Source organism: Plectropomus leopardus, chromosome 10, assembly GCF_026936395.1.
Source record: "Plectropomus leopardus strain MGB_pleo_1.0 chromosome 10, ASM2693639v1, whole genome shotgun sequence".
NCBI classification, from domain to species: Eukaryota; Metazoa; Chordata; class Actinopteri; order Perciformes; family Serranidae; genus Plectropomus; species Plectropomus leopardus.
This window is the reverse complement of record NC_142185.1, coordinates 10,025,662-10,038,924: the sequence shown is the minus strand read 5'-3', so window position 1 is coordinate 10,038,924 and position 13,263 is coordinate 10,025,662. Positions and strand designations below refer to the sequence as shown.

Sequence of the window (13,263 nt, the reverse complement as noted above, 5' to 3'; positions counted from 1 at the left end):
TACTGAAATATCAAATCAAATTAAAAGGCATCAAAGATAAAAACATACAAAAACAAGCAATGTAAGACAGATGTACCTTGTGTTGTTCCATGGTGAGGCATCTCTGTCATTGCTACATTATTTGTTTCAGTTGGATAGTCCATATAACCAAGGAGCAATTTGATCGGTAAAGGATCCTTTGAAGGCACCATCTTTAAAAGTGTGTCGACACAGATGCAGCAAAATTCTCAGTGCAAAGGCTGATGCATCCATAAAAGCAAAGACAACATTTGTGATTTAAACAGTACAATACTGATTTTAATCCAGATTTATTAACAGTTTTCAATGTTTATTGTTTTAGCCCCCTGATATCAAGGATAAAGAAGAACAGTACAATAAGAAATATATCATTAGTAACAGTTGAAGAATTTATGATGTTAGGGACTGTAGCAAAATCTGTACAACCTGTTCTCATTCCCAGGTCATCAAACATTGATGCTTTGTCATGCCTCTAGGAGTCTTAAAGCAATGCACAAGGCACCTTTTACTGTTCTATGTGACACAAAGTTGAAACGCATTGTAACACTTGATTAATGTTGGGAAACGGTCGGTGATTACGTTGTTGTTACAAAACGTCTTGGTTACGTTAATTAAAAAAAGGGATCATGTTTTGACTTAAAACAAGTAAGTTTTGTTACATAATTTTCATGATGTCAATCTGTCATTTTCATCAGTGCATGGCAACCATACGTAAATCGTGTAATGTCATGTTAAAACAACACTGACACAAACTAGTCTCCTGGCAAAAAGTTCAGTTTTGTTTGACTAATCCACCTCCCCTTCCTCCTACCCCATGCAGATTTTCTCCTTTTCATGACAGTAATTGCTCTTAGTGTCAGATTTTGTCATGGATGGATATCTTATACATGAAACCCAGTTGGAACGGGGTGCGGTCCGTGGGTGGGGGCCCTTCTGTGCGGAGTTTGCATGTTCTCCCCGTGTCTGCGTGGGTTCTCTACGGGGTCTCCGGCTTTCTCCCACAGCCCAAAGACATGCGGCTCAGGTTAATTGGTGACTCTAAATTGCTCTTAGGTGTGACTGTGAGCGTGTATGGTTGTCTGTCTGTATGTGTCGGCCCTGCGATAGTCTGGCGACCTGTCCAGGGTGTACCCTGCCTTCCGCCTGATGACAGCTGGGATAGGCTCCAGCCCCCCCGCGACCCTTATGAGGACAAGCGGTTACAGAAAATGAATAAATGAATGAATGGATATCTTATAGTTACTTGAAAGCCGGGTTTGTTTCATAAACACACTAGGGAGGGCGCCTTCAGCATCCATATCACATGCCAAGGGCATGAAAAGCATTGGGATTTGAGGAATAAGAATTGACTGGGTTACTGTGAGAGTCTTGCTAGTAATACAACTAATTTCATAAAACTGTCCATATTGTAAAAAGAGACCAAAGCTGATTTTAAAGTGCTTATTACACTTTCAGAAATGTAGATAACATCTTACTGGACCTTTATCACCAATGTATTGTCAGCTGAACGAATGTCTATGGCGGTTGTGCTGTAGTTCCCCAGGTCCAAAACAGAGGTGTTCACCTGCTCTCCAACATGCCTTGGCAAGAGAATCTGTGGACGAGGCAAAAGGCCAGAAAATGGACCCAAAAACACAAGCTGAATACAAATGAGAAATTTTCTATTTACATATGTATAAAAGGTTTAAGTACTAATAAACAACATATACACTGTTACCATTAACAGACTGTAGACTCTATGCGTCCTCTATTGTTTACACCTTGCAGTGCTTTCATGCCTCTGCGATAGCCGTGACTGGATACATTATGTTGTCAGATTGCTGTCTGTTCGTACGTCCGTATGTACTTCTGTATGTACTTCTGTATGTATGTACATTTCATTCACACGTGCACCTGTCTCAATAGCCACTTGAGGGAACTTCTTCAAATTTGATAAGAGCATCCACTTGGGAATGATGAACTAATTAGATTTTAGAGGGCTAAGTACAAAGGTCCGCATCTTTGTCATTTTCATAAACATGATGGCAAGAAGGCACTGGGGGAATTTCCTCAAATTTGTCATAAATAACCACTTGGACTCTATCTTGAACTGATTAGAATTACGTGGTCAAAGGTCAAGGTCACTATGACCTAACAAAACATGCTTTTGGCCATAACTCAAAAATGAGTGAAAGTAATGACATTTTATATCCAAAAGGTCATAGGCCAACTTCAGGTCAGGTCATGTAGTGCAAAAACACTTTTAGTCAGGCCATTAGTCAATGTCATAACTTGAACAGAACTGGAGACATTTGGTCAGATACCGAATTGCTGACAACAATATTTGGTGTCCACCTTGAAAATGTGATTGTATAGATCCTCTGTGCTACGAGGTTGAAGATGTGTGGGAAGCATCCTCATTTTAGAATATTTAGCTTCCTGCAGCAACATGTGAAGCATTGCAACTGTCATGAGACAAACGTTGATTTAAACTGTATCTGTAACTTGATGGGTTCATGGAAGGAAAGAAACAGAAGGTGGTAATTCTAGGTAACTTCTGTGAATTTAGTCACTCATGGCTTCTTAAAAGTAAACACCTGGCATGCCATTCTTATGAATAAAGGTAAATGACTCACAACACACCTAAGCATTTTAACATTGAGAGCATGCAGCACCTGGGATGCTATGGGATGTTATGGACTGGGGACAAGTATAGCTTACTCCTTAGTGCACTCCTCTTGGTAGGGGAGCAATGAATGTATTAGCAATGAAGTTGAAAGTCCAACTAATATATTGACAATGCTGTTGTGATACTGCCTCAACTTATCCCGTTGGTCATTGCAGCCACAAGTATCTCTTGAAAAAACAGGTGAAGTGCTTTTAATTCATTTTTCTGTAAGTATTCACTTACATACTGCACAATGTCAGACCTTTTCATTTCAAAGAGTACTCCACACAAGCCCCCTGAGTTCATGGTTGAAATACAATTTCTTGGAAGAAGTTATAGATTTGTCCTTACAGTCAACATGCTCTCGACAGGAGAGCACAATAGACCAAAGAACAATTCTCAGCTGCTGTACTGACCTTGATATCCTCACTCAAGTTCTCCACATTGATACTGGAGCCACTGGTTGTTGTGAGGGATAGAGCACCTATTTGGCCACTGATGTTCCCTCGCTCATTCCAGGAAAATGGGTTTTTGTCAACACTCAGCATCTGTTAACATATTTAAAGCACAAAGTAGGTTCTAACCCCTTTAGCAGGTCAGACACTGAGAAAAATATGGGATGTAACATGCACACCATCATCTGTATTTGTAGGTAAGGTGAAATGAGGACAGAGACATCAGTAATAATGTGTTTATATATATAGCGAAGTAAAAGCCTGAACCAATTCACCACAAGCACATGACAAATTAAATCTCATATACTGAACATGATAGTACCCCCCTCCCTAAATTTGATACACCATTTGGAAGTACTGACTCACACAACGCACACATGCACACATCAGCACTCTGGACTTACTCGTATATCCACTGGTTCATCTTTAGGTAACATATCAGAGGTCAGTTTTGGGAGAGAAAATGATGGGCTGGAACTGTCAGAAATATTTATAGACTCCGTATGCAAACTTTCTGGTGTCACTCTGAGGGAAAAGAAAAAAAACAGACTCTTAAAAGATAGTTGGTATAGTCAGTTGTACTATTTCTTTTCAATGTTATTTTACTTGTGTTCTTCATTGGGAATAAATATTCAGTTTTAATCCATCTTTGGGGATCTCGCCCCTAAATGTTTGGAGGAGGACAGACAAATTGCTCTACAGTTTGAGTGTCATGTGGGCCGATGTTTTATTATCAGGAGTGTTAGAACTTTTAGTTTTTAAATGTAATAGGTTACAGATTACTAGTTACCCTGTTAAAAATTTAATACATAATGTAACTATTATAGTTACATTTGTAACTTTGTAACTGATTATTTTACGATAACTTTCCTAAAAATATTTTAAACTGGACAATAAAGCAGAAAAATGTTCCGAAATATGCTATGCCAAAAGACAGCATTCCTGAAAAGCAACAGAATGAATTTAATATTCTGCATATAAAGGATACATTTGGATGAAACCCATTTGAAACATTTTGATTATTTACTGTACCTTCATTACATTTTTTTCTGTAACTGCAATCTGTTACAATTATATTTATTTTGTAATATAATTCCATGTAACTAGTTACTCCCCAACACTGCTTAGTTACTTCTAACAAGATCAATGAGATTAAATAGCACAGTATTTTATTGTTTGTGATTAACTGTTATAAGTTATAATATGCAAAGAAGCAAATTACACACACACACACACACACACACACACACACACACACACACTAACACACACAAAATGTCAGCAAAATAACAACAGCCATAGGCATTTGTGGCACTGTATTAAAAAAACAAAAACAGTTGCCAACTAGTAACTTGCATTTTAAGCGAAGCACCCAATTTTTTGATCTACCAGTACATCGAAATACATGTAAAATGTAAGTCTTTACCACCTTCATATCTGTCCAGTAAAGCTTCAGCTTTTTACAAACTGTTATTGTAACATAAATACTTTCAACAGGGAGAAACCATTAGCCTGGTTGTCTTCAAAGGTAAAAAGCACCAGCAAAGCTCACTAATTAAAAGGTTATTTCTGAAAAAAAACAAAAAAACAAACCAAAACAAAACCACAAGTTGCAGTGTGCTATACAGTTTTATGTCTGGGAAGTGTTGTCAGCATCATGAGGTTGCCAAGCAACCAGCAGATATTCTAAAAAGTTACTGCTCCAGGCCAGTCCAGTTCAGCACATAAACCCACATTTTTAGATATGAAGTGTTAATTAGTGCTTTAGAGGAGCTGGTAGGCAGATTTTGTAATCTTCAGTGGAGCCAGGCTATAGCCCCTGTTTCCAGTCTTTGTGCTAAGCTACACTAACTTGCTGCTGGCTGTAGTCTTTTATTTACTATACAGATGTTAGAGTGGTCTTCCTATCTAACTCTCTACCAGAAAGAAATCAGTATATTCCCCCAAACTTCGAACCACTGCTTTAAGTCTATCCACTATAAATCACAGCTTGCAGCCAAAGAGCATCTTACCTTTTTACAAACAAACCAATATGACCCTGTTGGATGATAGTTGGCCTCTCATTAACATCTTTAAACGCTAACAGTGCACTCTGTGTATTGCTCATAGCAAGAAGAAGGGCATCAGAGATGTTTTTCTGTAAAATATAACACAAAGCATTTATGACAAGAGAAGGGTACAATCATGCAGAGTTAGATAAGTAAATCTCATCAGCATGGAATTTAGGGTTAAACAACTCACACTGGAAGAATAGTCCAGCATATTGCTTGCTCCTTCCACAATGGTGCTGGCTGCAGTGTGTACTTCATTCATGTTTTCTTTATTTTTGTTTATGTCCATGTGAATGAGAGATGAGCTCAGTTCTGCAAAAAATAATGACGCCTCTTCCTGGAGCCAGGAATCAAAGTTCACAATCACAGACATTTTTTATTATGTAATAAATAAAAAGTAGTAAGTAAAAAAAAATTCTATCAAGGAAATAATAATACTCCCCTGACTTCTCACCTCAAATATCCTGCCTCAAATACAAATACAACTTGCAAAGCTGAGCTGGCCTTGTCCTTCCAACAGCAATTCATTAACAAAAAGCCCTGAGCCGTATTAAAACAGCACTTGACACATAATTTCCATCCGTAATCTGCTTTTTTACTCAGTGTGATTCACTGGACCGTACCTGAGCAGAGAAGCTGAGTTCAGTGCCTCTCTGGACGACAGCAGTAAGTCCTCGGGCTGTCACTTGAACTTCATCTGGAGTGTTGATTGGAGTTTCTTTAACTATGTCAATCATTGTGTACAGCATCTTCTCACGAAGCTTTAACAAATATAATAATAAAAACACTTTCTTAAAAATTTTTAGAGTAGTATTTAGTTTCACAATATCTTTTAACCAAATGAAGATACAAAGTTTCCCATATTGAGACAGTCTGTCTATCTGTAGATTGCATTTATCTGAGTCTTGAAGAGGGCTGTCAGCCACATATTTGATGGTGGCAGATGAAGTAATATACCATACATACACATTGATTGTAAATGCAATCCATGAGTCACTGAAGAGTAATGACTTTTTAAAACTCAACAGCAAAAGTATTCACATTACTTGTTACTTGTTATGGTATTTGCATAGCTCAGCTTAGTTGTGTCCAAATTTCCTTCCACCAACTCAAAACCTGACATACTGACAAGTCGTGTCCCCATTTAGAGGGGAGACAATTTGAACATATGCATTTGTTGAAATGCATATTGTTGTTGTTGTTTAGATACCAACATAGTCTCACCCCGAATTGTTGATAGTCGGTCAGTGACCTTCCATGGCAACCTATGACATTTTAGTTATCCTGGCAGCGTCAACCTATGCCATTCCGGGATGCCTCTACGGTGATATCAACAAAAGCATGTGGTGGGATGATGCACCCGATATTGTGAAGTCAACAAATGCACCTGTGGATGACGCGGCATGGTCCCTATGTTCCCACAACAGAGCGGACAGTCACGATGGTTGGGATTGGGCACCAAAGTCACGGGGATTTAGGCAAAAGAGGCTCATGGTGAGGTGTGGAAAAAACACCCACACACACACACATACGGGACGCGAACTCCAGGCTACCGCACTAAAGTCAGTTGTTTGTGGGAACCATCCACCTCCTCATATTACATGGTTATCCAACCCGTTCTCACTCTGAACTCAGAACATCATATGTTGACACCGCAAGGGTACCTAAAACGTTAGAGGTTGACGTGGAAGGTCACTAACTGACTGTCACTGACTGACCTTTACCATGTGATGACTAAGGGGTCCCCACATTTTCAGGGAGGCACGTCCAAATAGGTCGACAACTTTCAGCCTGAAAGTGAACTTACCTTTTGCCTTTCAGTTTTTTTCGATTCATCAGATTGGGCATTCAGTTTGTTGGCAACAGAACTAAAGATTTGTCCCACGGTTTCTCCGGACAGTTGACCTTGTTCCTCAAGCTGAGCCAAAGCATTCTCCACTGAAGCCTTAAGACCGTCTAATGAAGAGCTGGAGTCTGATGTAGAATCCAGCACCTGAGTAGAAAAAGACATTGTATTACTGAAAGAAAAGGAAGACTGCAACATTTCCATTGGTCTTGTTCTGTTAGTAACTAATTTTTTAAATCATGTTTTTGACAAACCTTCGCAGTCACAGTGGTGCTAGTTACAAAGCTGCTATTTTTTGCAGTTGCTTTTATAATCAGGTTGTAGTTAGAACTGCTGTTTCCAAGAGGAAGGAAGACAGACTCCACTTCACTGTCATTACTGCAACGCAGATGCTTACCTGACAATTTTCAAAAAAGCAAATAAATTAGATGGTTTTTATGTGATAGCTGATTTTGGGGGGGAAAGGTTAGATAAATCAGTATATTATAATGGTTTTCTGACCAGAATTACTTACCATCAATAGTCTTAAAACAATACTGACAGTCGGAACAAGGAATTTCAGTATTGCAAGTTATAACAAAAGCCTCAAGGACTGTTCCTGTCTGTGGTGATATGCTGCACCTAAGGCTGTCAAAACTGTCCATGGTTGTGTGTTGAAATGCATCAGCAGTGTTTGCGGTGGTAGATGTTGTAGTGGTGTCTGTAGAGGCAGGAGATGTAGAGGCAGGAACAGCAGGGATATCTTCCTTATTGTCTTTTTCTTTACTGTCTTGATCCTTACTGTCCTTTTCTTTACTGTCTTCTTCCTTACTGTCCTTTTCCTTACTGTTCTTCTCTTTACTGTCCTCTTCCTTACTGTCCTTTTGCTTACTGCTCTTTTCTTTACTGTCTTTTTCCTTACTGTCCTTTTCTTTACCGTGTTCGTCCTTACTGTCCCTTTCTTTACTGTCTTCTTCCTTACTGTCCTTTTCCTTACTGTTCTTCTCTTTACTGTCTTCTTCCTTACTGTCCTTTTCCTTACTTTCTTTTTCTTTACTGTCATGTCCCTTACTGTCCTTTTCCTTACTGTTTTTCTCTTTACTGTCTTCTTCCTTACTGTCCTTTTCTGTACTGTCTTTTTCCTTACTGTCTTTTAACTTGCTGTCCTTTTCTTTGCTGTCTTCTTCCTTACTGGACTTTTCCATACTGTCTTTTTCTATACTGTCATCTCCCTTACTGTCTTTTGCCTTACTATCCTTTTCCTTACTGTCTTTTGCCTTACTATCCTTTTCCTTACTGTCTTTTTCCTTACTATCCTTTTCCTTACTGTCTTTTGCCTTACTATCCTTTTCCTTACTGTCTTTTTCCTTACTGTCTTTTTCCTTACTATCCTTTTCCTTACTGTCTTTTTCCTTACTATCCTTTTCCTTACTGTCTTTTTCCTTACTATCTTTTTCCTTACTATCCTTTTCCTTACTGTCTTTTTCCTTACTATCTTTTTCCTTACTATCCTTTTCCTTACTGTCTTTTTCCTTACTATCCTTTTCCTTACTGTCTTTTTCCTTACTATCTTTTTCCTTACTATCCTTTTCCTTACTGTCTTTTTCCTTACTATCCTTTTCCTTACTGTCTTTTTCCTTACTATCCTCTTCCTTACTGTCTTTTTCCTTTTTGTCTTCTTTACTGTCCTTGACGTTGCTACTAGTTGATTTCTCTGTAGATGATGATGTCTTTATGATGAATGTGTGGTAAAGAGGTACCACATCCGCTTTAGTGGAAAAGGAAAAGGACAATGTGTACTATTACCAAGAATCAAAAGTGCTATTTATGCTTGTTGATCTTGATTTAATGGTCAAAAACAGCAAAAGACCAACACTAAAACATTACTTTAAATTGGTGTAGTACTGGTTTTTCGGCAATGGTGTTGAGTTAATTTCCTTGCATTAATTCATCTTCCTCAATTAACCAAATATAAACGTGAGAAAACGATTTTCATCATTGACTATGCATTACCTCAGAGATAAATTAATACTGGTTTCAACCAAAAACTGATCACAGACTAAAGCAATATAATTCCCAAAACAGCTTAAACATTATTTCTCTGAATTATGTATACATACCAGACGTTATCACCACAGTGATGTTCAGACCTTTAGATTTGGCAAATTCAATAATCTGAGCTTTCACAGTGTATTCAGTGCCACCATGCTTTTTAAGTACAAGTGGCCTTTTGTTTGCCTTCTTGTAGCAGTCTTTTTCTATATCATTCTGTAAAATTAACATGAAGGTTTGATAAGTCAGTGACATTACATTACATTATTAAACACTATTTGATCTTTGAGTCCCAGACAATCTCAAATTGATTTATCAGACTTACTGGCCAGTTTTTGTCATCACTTAAGTCCTCGATGTTCCACACAATTTGTGGGCACTGCTGTCCTTTACAATCCATTTTGATTTTTGCATCCTTGTTCTTCTGTATTGGATTACAGCCCTCAGTACAAGCGAGACTATGGTATAACAAATACATAGAAAAGTTGGTTAACTAACAACAAAAATGTATACAAAAAACAGCTTGGTAAAAACATATTGCATAGGTGTATAAACTCCATGACTAATAAACAATTTACTTTTAGTTTTCTGCTTGATCTAATGACAAAAATCAAAAACGACTGCATTCCATTTATGTGAGCTCATTCCAAGGTACTGGTATTGTGCAAACTGGTGCACTGACATGGCTTACTGGGTGACTTGATAGGACTGGCCCATTGCTAACAAAATTAGTTTCGCCTGTATCTTTCTGATTGGTCAGATTGTCTGCTGTGAAAAGTTCTATCTTTACTAAGCAGTTTTTGGTCTAAAACAAATGAGATACGTGAACTCTTAGAAAGTTTCATTTATTCCATCATTTTCTGAAATCACTGGTGTTATTCTGTATGTTTGTTCAAGTTCACTGGCCGATTTCTACTGCATGAAAATTACATTTACACATGAAATATTCTGTCAGATTAGGTATTGGGAACACAGATGATGATGTCAGGTTCAGTGCTTGTAGTAATCAGTGCAGATAAATTATAAGTACCTTAGCCAAGTTGGCAGATTCTTCTTGGGGTTAAGGGTGATGCATATGGATTCAGTTTTTTCCACTTTCGTATCAGCTCTATTTATAACATTAAAATTATATTTAATGAACTGAAATGGATCTGGTTGGCAGTGTTCTGTAATGTGATAGGTCAGTCCCTCGAAATTTCCCTGGCATCGACAGGGATTCTCTGCGAACAGCAAGGAAAGTCATTATTCAGCTGCAATAACAACTGACATAATAATACAAAAACACTGAAGACTAAGTCTGAAAGTTATGTGTGTTTGGGTATATCTATATCTACTGTGTTTATTTGTATAAGAATAGCTACACATAGTCCTTATATGACAAACTATATGTGGTAATATCTGACACACCAATGGCGTTAATGTTTTCATATATTGTGTTACATCTCTAATGATGTTGTAAAAAGGCATTCTGAGCATCTCATTTCTACCTGTATACATTGGTCTTGGCCTTAATGATGTTCTTATTAATTTATGATCTGAAACACCTTGTGCGATTCAGGCAAAAGAATCTCAGAAGATTAGCCATATCCATGAACATCTCCAAAACATGAACCAAAATGCTAGAGATTAATTAAAGCATGTTTATCTACTCAAATGCAGAATCCAGTCTGTAGTATGATGGACTAGCTTGCCTAATTACCTACAGTAGTAGCAGAGTGTTTCTTTCATGGCTAGGGACCACATCATAGTTCATTGGGTTACAGGTTGCATTAAAAAAACTCCTAATTCACAACTAACACTTCAGCTATGAAGCCTACTATTTCCCCACTGCAGAAGCTGGTCCTGAATACCATCAAAGTTTGGCTCACATTAGCACCTCTGTCCTGCCAACACATATTCATCTATAGTCATCACATATTGCCACTCTGCAAGGGACTTCCATGTCTACTTATAACACTCTAGGTATCCTTCTGCGTGCTACAAGCACATGGTGAGATTACGCTGCACATGGTTATGTTTAGGCAACGAACGAACACTGGGATGTCAACTAACACACATGCTGGCACAGATAGTTAGGATTAGGGAAAGGAGGCACATGGTAAGGTGTGGAAAAAAACCCATCACATTCACACGGGAAGCAAACACCAGACTCCCAGATGAAGGTCCGGGGTTTGTTAGATCAATGCTCCACCCCTCTCACAGGCATAGGAACACTAACAAAGATAGTGTGGTTTGATAAGCTAACTCCTTTATACACAATGTCCTGGTCTCATCTGTAGCTCAGTCAATCAACACATTAACACCACATTAAAATATGTTACTTTATTAACTTTATCCAATAAATATTGAACCCACAAAACATTTAACACTTGAAATGAGCTGAAAAAGAGTAGAAAAAGCACAATACTCACTGCATGCCCACTCGTATTTTTTCCGCGGGTCATTTAGTTTGGCTGCATCACTTATCGAAAGTGTGATAGTTACATTTTTGCTTGGTACTGAATACGAGGGTGTTGCAATGGCCTCCATTGGGGATCTGACAACTCTAATATGTTCATTTCTCTGAAAAGAAAATTAATAAAAGGATTTAGAAATGCAGTAGTTAGTATGAAACACATCAAAAATCACATGGAGGAGAGCTACAGGGGGTACATATTCCTCCCTCTAAATCAAAAATATTATTGTTGAAGGTAAATTATTACCTGTTTAAACAAATAGTCATTATGACCATTCAGTGTTATGGTGGCATCCTTGCCACAGAAAACAGACATATCCACTTCTAAAGAGGAGAAGACGTTCCATGCTCTGAGTTTCATTTGAAAAGATCCTGCAGCAAAACATTCCCTGAATTAATACAATAAGTTTTCCACATAAAATCTGCACATATACACAGCTTAAACATGTGTATTAAATGCCTATGTTTTTTTGGTATTTTTTAGATTGCTCTTGGTTAACTGTTTCACAAATTATAAATCACAGTGGGTGGTAATTTTCCTTATATTTGGCCTGTGTTTTTGATACATCTTCCATACCTTGAATTGGGTGTCTGAAATGGAAAACGGCCTTGCTTTTAATCATTTCTCTGGTCTCAGAGTATGAGCTGCTGTCTTCACTCAGAGAGAAAAGCAGCAGCACAGGTGCTCCCTGTTCAAGGGACACTCCAACTGTAATATCTGGAGAGTCTGGACAATCATCCCTCTCTGTCAACACAAAGGCCTGAAGCCTGGCTACTTTCTCCAACTCACATATCTGCAGTATATGAAGAATTACAAAACAAAGAAACACATCAACATTCCCTTTATATTACTTGTCTGGGAAAGTTATTACAACAGATACAAGCTAATACACTGTGTAATTAAGTCATGAGGTATGTCTACACAACATGTCAATATGTTAAACATGTTTACACAGTTTTAAGCGTGTAACTCCTAAAAGTCTTTTTTTTTTTTTTTTTTTTTTTTAACGCAGAACTTGCGGAAGCAAAAGAGACTTGACGGGCATGCTATTTAGTACAACCGTGTCTGTAACATATATCCTATGTCTAAGCATATCTTTTTAAACAATAACAATGGCATGACATTACTAATATGACATCATTAATAATTGTCATGTGTCATCTCTGTTATATGGCGGCCAATCTCATCCTCTCCTTGTAGAATAAGAAGGTCTCCAATTTTGTTGTTTTCCAAATGGACAGTTGCTGTGCCCTTTCTTTGACTTAACTGCTAACTGATAACAGTTGCTTTTTTTAATCTCTCACGGTAGGTCGCACACAAAACACACCTTCAAAATGTCACAAATGTTCCGCCTATTGTCCCGTCCTGCCGGCTGTCCCTTTTATACAGACCTCAACTTGGCGTTTTCATTAACTTTATTGCCATCATAAATGCTAAACCCTGTCCCCCAATTCCGCAATCATACCTTTAATACAGAATGGTGAGGTGGCATAACGGTGTGATATTCCTGCCTTAAACAGGCAGCGTAAAAAAAAAAGGTTATAGGGATTATACATTAGCCTCTATGCGCTGCCAAAATGTAGTTGACCTACAACTCCAGACTGCACCTGTATGCATCATAAGTGGACTGGACATACAGCACTGAAGCTGTTGCTCCACTAATGTGTTTCTCAGACTAACGCCTGCAATTAGATTTTTTAGTTGTCAAGGTCTTCACTTACAAAATAAATAATTCATTATTAAGTTGTCAGTAATCTGG

At 38.0% G+C, this 13,263-nt stretch overlaps 1 protein-coding gene across 1 annotated transcript in view; it reads right to left on the bottom strand.

The window, feature by feature from the left end:
• LOC121949092 (polycystin-1-like protein 2) overlaps positions 1–13,263 on the bottom strand; it is a 45,922-nt gene that overhangs the window by 23,411 nt on the left and 9,248 nt on the right. The window contains exons 8-22 of the mRNA XM_088083858.1: positions 12,081–12,297; positions 11,777–11,875; positions 10,079–10,268; positions 9,374–9,506; positions 9,117–9,264; positions 7,532–8,764; positions 7,272–7,414; positions 6,979–7,164; positions 5,795–5,932; positions 5,362–5,508; positions 5,133–5,257; positions 3,525–3,645; positions 3,082–3,213; positions 1,499–1,612; positions 77–191 (exon numbers count right to left, since the gene is read on the bottom strand). Coding sequence (XP_087939984.1) covers positions 77–191; positions 1,499–1,612; positions 3,082–3,213; positions 3,525–3,645; positions 5,133–5,257; positions 5,362–5,508; positions 5,795–5,932; positions 6,979–7,164; positions 7,272–7,414; positions 7,532–8,764; positions 9,117–9,264; positions 9,374–9,506; positions 10,079–10,268; positions 11,777–11,875; positions 12,081–12,297 — 3,241 coding nt within the window. The remainder of the gene's footprint in view (positions 1–76; positions 192–1,498; positions 1,613–3,081; positions 3,214–3,524; positions 3,646–5,132; positions 5,258–5,361; positions 5,509–5,794; positions 5,933–6,978; positions 7,165–7,271; positions 7,415–7,531; positions 8,765–9,116; positions 9,265–9,373; positions 9,507–10,078; positions 10,269–11,776; positions 11,876–12,080; positions 12,298–13,263) is intronic.